The 12771-nt window shown below is 41.9% G+C and overlaps 1 protein-coding gene across 1 annotated transcript; it reads right to left on the bottom strand.

Annotated features, from left to right (window-relative positions):
* Positions 1–5360: 5360 nt before the first annotated feature.
* On the bottom strand, positions 5361–11583 carry LOC140128609 (extracellular calcium-sensing receptor-like). Its single transcript, XM_072150307.1, has 7 exons — positions 11558–11583; positions 10990–11313; positions 10081–10378; positions 8011–8823; positions 7071–7298; positions 6810–6933; positions 5361–6277 (listed from the first exon to the last, which is right to left on the bottom strand). The coding sequence occupies exons 1-7, from the start codon at positions 11581–11583 to the stop codon at positions 5361–5363; spliced, it is 2730 nt and encodes a 909-aa protein (XP_072006408.1).
* Positions 11584–12771: the final 1188 nt, after the last annotated feature.

The raw sequence follows: 12771 nt of genomic DNA, 5'->3' as shown, positions 1-12771 counted from the left end.
TATCTCCTATCTATCTATCTATCTATCTATCTATCTATCTATCTCCTATCTATCTATCTATCTATCTATCTCCTATCTATCTATCTATCTATCTATCTATCTATCTATCTCCTATCTATCTATCTATCTATCTATCTATCTATCTATTTATTATATATCTATCTATCTATCTATCTTCTATCTATCTATCTATCTATCTATCTATCTCCTATCTATCTATCTATCTATCTATCTATCTATCTATCTATCTCTCCTATCTATCTCCTATATATCTATCTCTATCTCCTATCTATCTATCTATCTATCTATCTATCTATCTATCTATCTATCTATCTATCTCCTATCTATCTATCTATCTATCTATTATCTATCTATCTATCTCCTATCTATCTATCTATCTATCTATCTATCTATCTATCTATCTCCTATCTATCTCCTATATATCTATCTCTATCTCCTATCTATCTATCTATCTATCTATCTATCTATCTATCTATCTCTTCCTATATCTATAATAACTATATACCATTACATATCCATCCTCTATCAGTGGCTATGTGTTATTTCTATACATGTATAATCCTTGGAATAATTGTATGTTTCTATACGATGTCTCTATATTCATATAATAATAACCATGAAAATAGCAATTTTCCTGTGATAAACAGTAATCTGCGCGCGGCGGCCCCTCGGGGGAGGCTGTCATTGGATATAATGGCGGCTGTGGGGCTCTCCTCTCCTGGGGGGATACACATCAATCTGGCGCTCTTCAGTGGCTCTCACTACCCCAGGACTATTACCCCGGGGCCCCCAGTGATGCTGTGTGAAGCAGCTGGTGAGGGAGGGGTAATTATCCGTCATTACCGATCCTGGCAGACATCTGCCTCCCCTGATGGCGCCTCCTGGGAGAGTGTTGTGTACAGTGATATCTCACACACCATTACCTCCTTCTCCTCTGTGATGATTGTGTTATATCATATGGCAGACATCAGTATACAGCAACTAATCAAGAGACATGTATAACACTGACTCCCCAAATATAAGAGACAAACCGGACGTCAAATGTCCGTCTAGGGGCCCCACTAGCACTGTACCACCCCAACGGGCCACAGAATAACGTCAAAATATCATCTGGCATATGCTAGATGTGTAATTGGGATAACGAGGGTTCCCGGATTATAGTCTACTATAGGGCACTAACTATAGGGTAGTGATGTAGCCTAAAACCTATGGCCACAGGTTTTGTGAAAAAACAGTGCCCCATACAAGTTGGAGACTATTGGTTTAGTCCTGGTCATGAGTATAATTGTTGGAGACCATTACAATACATATGATGTTTGGAGACCACTAGTTTAGTCCTGATCATATGAGTACAATTGTTGGAGACCATTATATTATGTACTATGACCACCGGTATTATGACCACCGGTTCAGTCCTGGTTATGAGTACAATGGTTGGAGACCATTACAATAAGTACAATGGTTGGAGACACTGGTTTAGTCCTGGTCATGAGTACAATGGTTGGAGACACTGGTTTAGTCCTGGTCATGAGTACAATGGTTGGAGACACTGGTTTAGTCCTGGTCATGAGTACAATGGTTGGAGACACTGGTTTAGTCCTGGTCATGAGTACAATGGTTGGAGACACTGGTTTAGTCCTGGTCATGAGTACAATGGTTGGAGACCACTGGTTTAGTCCTGGTCATGAGTACAATGGTTGGAGACCACTGGTTTAGTCCTGGTCATGAGTACAATGGTTGGAGACCACTGGTTTAGTCCTGGTCATGAGTACAATGGTTGGAGACCACTGGTTTAGTCCTGGTCATGAGTACAATGGTTGGAGACCACTGGTTTAGTCCTGGTCATGAGTACAATGGTTGGAGACCACTGGTTTAGTCCTGGTCATGAGTACAATGGTTGGAGACCACTGGTTTAGTCCTGGTCATGAGTACAATTGTTGGAGACCATTACATTATTTATGGTGATTGGAGACCTCTAGTGTAGTCCTGAATGTGAGCACAATGGTTGGAGACACTGGTTTAGTCCTGGACATGAGCACAATGGTTGGAGACACTGGTTTAGTCCTGGACATGGGTACAATTGTTGGAGACCAGTACATTATTTATGGTGATTGGAGACCTCTAGTGTAGTCCTGAATGTGAGCACAATGGTTGGAGACACTGGTTTAGTCTGGACATGGGTACAATCTGTCCTACATAATGTATATGTCAGAAATGACGCAGATTGTATTTCTCCACAGAGATGAAGTTGCAGTTAAATATTGATGTTCACAAATTTATGATTCCACCCCCACACACTCACTTAAAAAGTATTGACTGTTCCTGGTGCCTGGAGGACTATGTGCCACTCCATAGATCCTCCTAGAGGTCAGGATGGATCCAGTAATCTCTTTCCTGATCTATCTCTGGTTCTTTTCGTTATAGGGCATAGTTCAGGAGTTTTGAATGTGGATTGGGGTCCTGGTGACTTTTAGGACACAGAATATCTCAGGATTACCATCAGGACCACCAATGGTTGTATAAGTACAGTGTGTATGGTGTCCAAGAGCAGTAGGGAGTAGCAGTCACTATAAGAGTTTGTGGAGGCCCAACAGCCTCTCATAAATATACTCTAGTCTTACACATAGCACATAGTAGGATGAGGTTCTCTTACACATTTAACATGTGGGTTGGCCATGACCAATCATGATCAACATCTTTATGAGGAGCCCTCCGCTTTAACCTGAAGAGACAGATCATTGGTACCCCTTTTACAGAGGTTCACCTCGTATTGGTCAAATTTGGATATAACAAAGTGGTTAAACACATCAAACAAGATTAGACTAGACTCTATCTGTGGTCTACATTGTAGTAGTTCTAGATGATTTGACCCATGTGCGCAATGATCAATGGATATGGGTGGAGGGTGGACCATCACAGTCCACTCCTCTATTACTTCTGGTGGGCCAAATGGTTAAGTCTCTTAATATCCCAAGGCTGAATGACTTTTATTGAAGAGGTTCTAGAAGGGCTAGAGTGAAGGGGCAGCTTTTTGAGGTTGAACTCCATTGAACTTCATTGGAGAGGGACACTATATACAAACCTGTAAGGGACCTTCTTTCATCAAAGACCTTCCCTTGTTTTGCTCACATTACCAATGATCCAATGATTTACCAGAAACTAGGTTGACTAAAAATGTATATGTATTTTAGATGTAGGCCTCACGCAATCATTTGGGAAATACATCACCACACGGTACTCAGGTGAGAACATTTAACCACTGCACCACAGCTTAAATGAGCACTCAAGTCAGAGATAATCAATTGTATAATACATGGTGCTGGGTGACTGGCAATGACACAGACTTCAAGATTTTCGGTCCAAATGTTGAGTTTTATTCACTTTAACAACTTTCACTTTATTAAAATGCAGCACAGGAACAAAACATAAAATAAACACCTGCACATCCGGGCGCTAACGAAACTGGTTCTTCACCTAATAACAGATTGTCTTGGTCTATGTGAACAATCTCCAGCTGGGGCAAACAAGTTCTAGCCAAGTTCTGCCACTGTCTGCTCTCCTAGCAGACTTCTTATGCTTCTCTGATGAGGACAATCCCAGTCACCTGAGTTTCCCCAAGTGCGTCCAGGTGGAGGGGATGACAAGTCCCACTACCAGCCTACCTGCCATTCCCTAAAAATCCAGCCCAGTGCACAGCACTTCCAGTATCTGACTGGCCATTGGTTTACAATATGTTGTATAAGTTACATATGACCACAGTATGCGTTCCACATTAGTGATATATGAGCTCCACACAATGGCCGATCCTCATTGGTCCATTTTCGGGGGCTGCCCAGGACCTCAAGCTCCAGCGGGGCCCATGACCATCCAGAAACCACAAGGCAATCACCGGTAAAATTTTGTAATTCTTTATTCTACACACATGGAAGGCATGCACACCGGGGTGATCCACTGAGGCTCTTGTATAGTCATTGGGGCTCATTTACTAATGACGATTCCGTCAGGTTTCCCGAATATTTCCATTTTGCCCTGAATTGCCCCAGGTCTTGGCGCATGCAATTAGATTTTGTCGACTTGCACCCAATGGATTCGGACAAACTGCAGAATTTAAAAACGGAATTGTGTCGCAAGATCAAGCACTCACATGCACCGAGAAGAAGAAGATGAACTCCAGTGGATCTCAATGCAGAAGCGACACATGCAGGATATTGGATGCACGACCTTAGTGAATCGCGGCAGACCCGAATCCTCGTCGAACAATGCGCCGCGGGGATCGCAAAAAGACCGGGTAAGTAAATCTGCCCCATTATGGTGTTGTCTGCATGCGGACCCTGGACGGTGCTGGTATTTTACTTGTGTTTCTTTATCTCTACTATCGGCATTCATTTGTGTGAGTATGTATGTGTGTTGTTTATAGATAGGTGTATGTATATATATATACGGTATATATATATATATGTGTATGTAAGTGCACGATGTGTGTGAGCATGGTAGTACATGCATATGTGTATATATGTAAGTGGTAGTATGTGTATGTAAATAAATGTTGTATATATGTGGTAGAAAATGCATCTGTGTATGTGTATTGGTATGTTTATGTATATGTATATAGTTTGTGTGTAAGTCGATATTTCAAGTTGGTATGATACTGTAGTTACTGTAGTACATGGCTTTGTTTACACTGATGGTTACTAAAACCATGGCGGCAATGAGGACCCTCACATAATGGGCATCAGACGTATTTAGCAGGCCCCATTGACTTATAATGGACCATGTTGTCCATCGTTTGGAGGATGATGAAAAACTCTATTTATGCAAATTTTTTTGCGCAAATGGAGACTCTGGGATGTTGGGGACTCTTACACTTCATACAGTACAGGGATCATGGTACCCTTAATCCACCACTGGCTCCACATGAGTTCTGTATGAGCTCCAGATGAGAGAAGTTTTCTGTAGATGTTTAGGAGGACAGAAGTAGCTAAAGGCCAAAGTGGCCACCATTGAGCTACCACACAATTTACACTTTGCCTTTAAAGTGCCCATATAATTTCAATATCTGTTGTCTAAAATACTTGGCAGACTCCTCTAGTGGCAGTGACATATCTACCTACATTAGGATGGGGCACCAAAATCCAACCTCCTTCTCCAAACATCATTTATCTTACGAGAGTTGGCCAATTCTGTGAGAATTAGAAGGCCTGGTTCACCTTCCTTTGTTGTGTATGGGGACCATTTTTTTTATAGAGGCCATTTTTTTCATAGTCCATCTGTCCTAGATGGTGGGGAAGGTCATTTCCACACGTCCACTATGTAGCCAAGTTTGTCCTTTATTTTTTTTATTATTTTTGGTTGTTTATTTTGGCTTTTCCCATCAGGTTGTCTTTTGTGTTCAGCTCTGGTCTAAAGAGAATAATAAAGACCTTAGGCATGAAGATACATATAACCAATGCCCAACTTGATGTTAGGATGGCAAAAATCTCCATGGCTGAGGTATACTTGCCTCGGGCACTAAGGTAAGCTGGTATAAAGGACAACCAGACGCTAAGAAAGGCCAACATGCTGAATGTAATGAACTTGGCCTCGTTGAAACTATCAGGAAGCCTTCTGGCAAGAAAGGCAATAACAAAGCTGATGGTAGCCAAGAAACCTAAATATCCAAGCATGCACCAAAAAGCTATTGGAGATCCTTCATTACAATTCGCTATGACTACTCCAGGTTGGCTGAAAACTTCATGATCTGGAAATGGTGGGGAAAGGGACAACCACATCACACAAACACAAAGTTGAATAAAGACACCAAGGCCTATGACAAAGTAAGACGGTTTTGCCCCAGTCCATTTTCTCAAACTGCTGTCCGGCTTGGTGGCTTTGAAGGCTATGACAACTATTAGGGTTTTAGCCAAGACACAAGAGACGCATAGAGAAAAGACTAAGCCAAAGGCCACTTGGCGAAGAAGACATTTTTTGGGTTCTGGATAACCAATAAACATCAATGAGCACAAAAAGCAGAGAGAGATGGACAAGAGTAGAAGACAACTTATGGAATAGTTATTGGCTCTGACGATGGGAGTAGTCTTGTAATGGATATAGAGTCCCAACAAGGCAACGGGGACTGCAGATGATGTAATACTTGTGACCACCAAAGTTGTTCCTAATGGTTCTTCAAAAGAAAGGAACTCAATATCCTTCGGAAGGCATTGGTCCTGCAAAACATTTGGCCACTGGTCCAATGGACATCTCATACAGTCGATGGAATCTACAAGAGAGAAGATAGAGTCACAAATGAGAGTGTGAATTGTTATCACATACTCACAACGTGCAATGGGATGAACAATAGTTAAAGGGGTTTTCCTCCTACGAAGACAATATTTTTATATGTACTTATTTGGGAATGGATTTATTTTTCCTGATCCCCTACTGGACTTTTCTTGACGCTCTTAGCAGAGTTGATGCCACAAGTTAAGTTGAGTTAGACATCATGCAGACTAAACAGAAAGAAGCCCGTTGCAGTTCCTTGAAGACAGTGAAGGTTTTATGAGCCTTCATTGGGTCATCTTGTGTTTTAGAAGATGCATTATTAGCTTCGTGACTTTGGTTGCCTTATTTGGAGCCTGTCTTAGAGGGATTGTTTGGGATTCAAAAAAACATGGTTGCTTGTTTCCAAAAACAGAGCCCCACCTGTGTACAGGCTGTGTTTGGTTTGCTAACTTAGACACAACCCATGAACAGAAGTAGGCATCCATTAATTGATGTTGGCCAAACAAATGTCAGAGGTCCATTTAACATACCTGTCTTATTGGAAATGTCTCCTAGAGGACACTGCACACACTGGTAGCAGCACACAGGCTTTCCAGGTAACGTGACTTTTCGGAAACCTGGTGGACAACTGTGACTGCAGGTAGAGGCTGGGATCTGGAGAAGAAAATGCATTTACATGTTGGCCCTATAGACAAGGCCAGAAAATTATACTTTTTGGAACTTAAATTTAGTATAAAGTACATAAAGCAAGTTTTAGGAGATCTGCCACTCAAGTTCAGAATCAGCAATACCTGCTTTTGCTTCTGTGTCCATTGGATGGCGCTGGTGTTCACCATGAATTGGTTCCCGTGCTTAGCGCTGCCATCATAACTGCCCACTTTGACCTGCTGAACACCTCCCTGGGGTCGGGGTTGCCAATTTACAATATCATACAGTGCCGGGAAATCTCCATTGGAATCAAAGTAAATCTCTCTGTCATCAGTAGTGGTGAAATGGACAGATCTCGTGGAACGGAGTATCTATAAAAGAATTCAAAGCATCTTTTTGAAAAAAAGGTAAAACATAAATAAAAAAAATCCCACCAGAAAAAATACTGCATCCATAACAACCCATACACTAAAGAAGGAATAAAAGTTAATCATAAAGAGATTTTAAAATTGTACAAATAGAAATTATGACCGGTCTCATAAAAAATAAGGCTCCATCTATGCTAGGAAAAAGTTACGGCTCAGAACCTGGTGCTAAAATAACCAATATTTTTATAGAAATATTTTTCAAAAAACAAGAACCAAAAAATAATTGATTTTTTCCCACTCCCTATAAGATAATTAAAGGTTAAAAATATGACTTATCTTGCAAAAAAAAAAAAACAGGCCCCCTTACAGCTAAGAGTTATGACCCCTAAGATTTGGAGGTGAAAAAACTAAAAAAAAAACCCATGAGAATGAAGTTGACTTGTCTCAAGTTAGGTCCAACCCCTCCTCCCTCATAGGCGGTATCAAATTCTGCAGGGTGCACTTTTCCCATTAGTCCCAAGTTTAGCAATGAAGGTTAAAGGGCCCGTAGGGCATCTCCATAGGGCTCTGGTTGGGCTCTGCTGGTGTCAATTAGTCTCCCTAGAGTGGTTCTGTTTGGATTTTTGTTCTGGGTTCCTCTCTCAACAACTTGTTCTAACAGGAAAACACTTATCCCCCAAGTGAAGAATGATAATAATTCAAGCTATGAAGATACCTCCCATGGATGATAAGTCAAGGGCTTCTTGCATTTTTCTGGTGTAGCTAAACAATCTTTCAGTCTCTGGTTGATGATATCATCCAATGCCCATGCCAAAGTATATACTGCAATGTAGACACTGTATATGACCCGCAGGACTGAGATACCACTCAAGGTGCTTGCAAGGCTTTCCTGACCTGTGCATCTTCTGGTGTCATTGGACAAAACAACTCCTGTTTTTTCCCATTTGCAGCCAAAATTTATTTCCCAAAATTCCTTTAAGTAGATATCATCTGGGGTCTTCGAAGGGTTACAAGCAGCTAGGAACTCTTGGAAACCAGCAATCTTTCCACTGTGTAGTGCAAAACCAATAGTTCCCTGAAGTATTCCCCAATACTTCTCTTTGGCGACCAGTCCTGATGTTGACCATGACTCACTTGCTATCCAGATCTTCCCTGTAATGTTCCCTCTCAGAAGTTCCTCCACTACTGGTAGAAGATTGGACCCACTAGAGAAGACAACGATAGCCGTAGCATTTGAGTCTGCAATGACTTTCGAAAGGTGTGGAGCATTTCGGTCCAGTCTGCTAGTCAAGATGTACTCTGTAAAGGCAACACAGGCACCAGACTTGAGAATCTCTTTCTTGGTGGCCCTGATACCCTCAAGTCCATAGTCAGTGTCTTCGGCCATCAGTCCTACCCAAGTCCAGCCAAAAAAGGCCACAAGCTGTGCAAGCCCACGTGATTGAAAAGTATCACTAGGAACTGTCCTGAAGAAGGATGGAAACTGTGTCTTATCACTTAAGACTGAACTTGTAGAAAAATAACTTATCTGCAAAGAAATTGAGATGGCAAAAGAAGATATTATTGACTTTAGACGTGACCTTCACTTGTTATCCATTACCGCACCTCAAAACTTGTCTGTGTACCCTTAATAATAATCTTAGCTCTTACCGAACACAAATGGCTATGACAAATATTTCAAGCATGGAGAGGCCTACATTAGTAGGCTCAAGGCCAGTTGTGATCTCCAAGGCTTGGGTTGGCTTCTCACTGGTCATAGATCTAACGACGGTAGATTTTTTTTATTTGCTAAAGTTGCTGATGGCCTATCACATATTTTGAAGGTTTTTAGTACAGTCAATTGCACATGATAAAAGTTATAGAAAGAGTTATAGAAAGTTCCATTCTGAAGGTATCGTGCAACCTTGGAAGGTGCCAACATCTAACTTGTGGAGATCTAGCAAGTAGGGAGTCTTCAATAACAATGCTCTCTTGGAAGTAACATGCTTAGTATCTGTAGTCTACAAGGAAGAAGCCTACACGTTCTAGTGCCACTTATAGGTGACTACACTGAAAGTCAACATCTGACCCCTTTTCTGGCTCAGAACCAGTCAAATCAAGGGATTCTCATCTATAGACAGAACATTTTCCTTCTTTTTGTAAAACAATTTTTACAAAAAGTTCCACAAGGATACCATTGCTCTACGATCTTATGCAATCTTTTCCCAAATACATTGGGGGTCATTTACTAAGGGCCCGATTTGCGGTTTCCCGACGTGTTACCCGAATATTTACGATTTGCGCCGATTGTACCTGAATTGCCCCGGGATTTTGGCGCACGCGATCGGATTGTGGCGCATCGACTGGCATGCACGCGACGGAAATCGGGGGGCGTGGCCGAACGAAAAAACCCGACGTATTCAGAAAAACCGCAGCATTTAAAAACCAAAAATCTGTCGCTTGGGAAGCGCTTACCTTCACCTGGTCCAGCTCGGTGTATTCCGGTGCGTTCAGATGATTTTCAGCGCAGCAGCGCCACCTGGTGGACAGCGGAGGAAATACCTTCATAAATCCCGTCCGGACCCGAATCCTGTGCAGAGAACGCGCCGCTGGATCGCCAATGGGCCGGGTGAGTAAATCTGCCCCTCTATGTCTGAAGGCCCTGCAATCTTCCGTGAAGCTTAGTGAGAACACATGTGGCCTGGCCATCAAACCCTTGTCCAACTCTTATGGCACATACTTGAGTTATTCTACTGCTTGTCCCGGTACAAAAATAGAATAAACAAAAAGGATGTGCCCTATTTACCTGTGGGTAATGGAACACTCCTAAAAGACTGGCCAATGATAGTGAGCTAGCAGAGCTGGAGTCTCCAATCACTCCCCCAAGTGGTGTAGATTTGCGGTGACATCGGAAGTTAGGTATGGTACTTTGGACACTTCCAGTAAGAAGCCAGTTTGCCCCATCCAGGGCTTTTCCTGGCGATGCACAGGAGTCAGACAGGTGGACTCCTAAGGTCAGGTTGGGGAGAAGATTGGGAGAATTATTGATCTCTGTGATTGCCAGGAGCAGTGATTGGAGCCATTGAAAAGTGAGGTAGACAAACCTGCAGCAAAAAAAAAAAAAAATTCAAGATGGATTAACAGTGACGTGGACCTCTGCTTTACTGGCATGTATTTAGATATGGAGGCGGAGTTATGTTTTTAAATTAGACATTAAAACTTGGTACAGTGGTTCCCTTATTTGCATATCAACGAAAGGGCCCCAATGAGTATTTGTAGTATTACTTGGAGTTGGTTCTTCATAGTCTTGGTCATAGGCTAAAACATGGGAACTAAAGTGCAGGTCATTCACACAGAGGGTCCTGGGGACCCAAAAAGATCCAATGTTAGAGTGATATCCTGGTAATTAGTTGTATTTGTGTTTAGTTGGGAGCTGGATGGTCTAATTGTAGATTGTTCCCCTGTTTTTGTTCTCAAACAGACCCCAATATCCAAACTCGGTGGACATCAAAGAGTCCAGGATGTAATTTGAAGCACATGAACTTCAGATCAAAATATCTATCTAGGCCTACAACTTTTTACACTTTTTAGACCATTTTAGAGCACCAGGGCCAGGTGGGACTTCTACTTCTACTTCTACCTGATCCTACCAGAAGTTTTCAGATTAGGAATGGATGTAAACATAAAGGACTGTGTGAAATGATGTTCAACTCACGTGTTGCAGGTCACAGGTGGTGGTGGATTCTTAAAACTCAACTCATGGTAGGTCCTATATACATGGACAGGGAATATACCACCAATTACAATGTCTCCATCTCGATAGAAGCCAGAACTATTAGTCTCCTGGATCTTGCACCCTTGGTCTACGACTACTCCTCCAGCACCTTGAATCAAAAGACAAACTAACACCAACAAGCCTTGGGTCAACCTCTGGTAGAAAATGGCACCACACAATAATTTGACTGGTTTCAGGAGAATTGGAACCAGCATAGCTTTCCAAGGCCGGTGATGAGATGGAGAATCCAATGTATTGAGATACCTGGAGTGGAGACCAAAGAATATGTTAGAGAAAGTAAGAAATTTAGAAGAAAAGAGTAGAACGGACAAAGACAGCGAGTGGGGTTTGAGGAGACTAGAAGCAGAGTGTCCCCACTCTTGGTCCGTCACTGTTGAGTGTGAGCTTACATTGACTATTTTTATATGAAGAGCCGTCCAGAGGGATAAAATATTATATTAATTATGTATAAGCGCTTTCCGATGCCAGCTCAGCCATGGAATACTACGGGGACTGGAGATGTCTCGGGACCATGGTCACCAGCTGGGCAGTCAGATGGGATTTCTGTAGTTATTATCTTAGACATAGAAGTGGAATAAGAGGGTCACAATCAATTGTCACTATGTCAAGATGACCCAATCGGTGGAGAACATCTGTGAAAGGTCCTTGCTGGATCCAAGGTTAAGACTCCAATGTCATTGTGGTAGAATTGGGTCAACTTCCTTCCATTTCTCGAAATACTGGCCCAGCAGTATTTGTTTCAATCCCTTGTCAGGATAATAACAAGAAAACCTGCGACTACTGAGGCCAAAGTAAAAAATTGTATCTAATAAAAGTTGAAGGTCCACCCTTTCCACAATCTCTAGAACATCCACTGCTTAGCAGGTTGTTTACTATCCTGTGAATATTGCATCATTCTTTTTATTCACTTAGTTTTGGTTTTATGATTTTTTGCCACTAAGTTTGCTCTTTATGATAATGGTGGACGGCCATATATAGAGGTCATTGTACAGGGAGAAGGAGGAGATAAGCTGTGACATCATCTATTGTCAGTAGTGATGTAATGGTAGGTCAGTGATATCTATATAGAGGCCATTGTACAGGGAGGAGGAGGAGATAAGCTGTGACATCATCTATTGTCAGTAGTGATGTAATGATGGGTCAGTGTTATCTATATAGAGGTCATTGTACAGGGAGGAGGAGGAGATAAGCTGTGACATCATCTATTGTCAGTAGTGATGTAATGATGGGTCAGTGTTATCTATATAGAGGTCATTGTACAGGGAGGAGGAGGAGATAAGCTGTGACATCATCTATTGTCAGTAGTGATGTAATGATGGGTCAGTGTTATCTATATAGAGGTCATTGTACAGGGAGGAGGAGGAGATAAGCTGTGACATCATCTATTGTCAGTAGTGATGTAATGATGGGTCAGTGTTATCTATATAGAGGTCATTGTACAGGGAGGGGGAGGGGATAAGATGTGACATCATCTATTGTCAGTAGTGATGTAATGATGGGTCAGTGTTATCTATATAGAGGTCATTGTACAGGGAGGGGATAAGCTGTGACATCATCTATTGTCAGTAGTGATGTAATGATGGGTCAGTGTTATCTATATAGAGGTCATTGTACAGGGAGGAGGAGATAAGCTGTGACATCATCTATTGTCAGTAGTGATGTAATGATGGATCGGTGTTATCTATATAGAGGTCATTATAC

The sequence above is a fragment of the Engystomops pustulosus genome, chromosome 4 (assembly GCF_040894005.1).
Source record: "Engystomops pustulosus chromosome 4, aEngPut4.maternal, whole genome shotgun sequence".
Lineage (NCBI taxonomy): Eukaryota > Metazoa > Chordata > Amphibia > Anura > Leptodactylidae > Engystomops > Engystomops pustulosus.
Note: the sequence above shows the minus strand (reverse complement) of the source record. Positions and strands in the feature narration are given on the sequence as shown.

Coding starts and splice junctions, on each gene's coding strand:
- LOC140128609 (XM_072150307.1), bottom strand. CDS start 11,583: ATGGTCCCGAGACATCTCCAGTCCCC. Junction 10,379..10,989: donor CCACCTGTGACCTGCAACAC/GTGAGTTGAACA, acceptor TTTTTGCTGCAG/GTTTGTCTACCTCACTTTTC. Junction 7,299..8,010: donor TGACTTATCATCCATGGGAG/GTATCTTCATAG, acceptor ATTCTTTTATAG/ATACTCCGTTCCACGAGATC.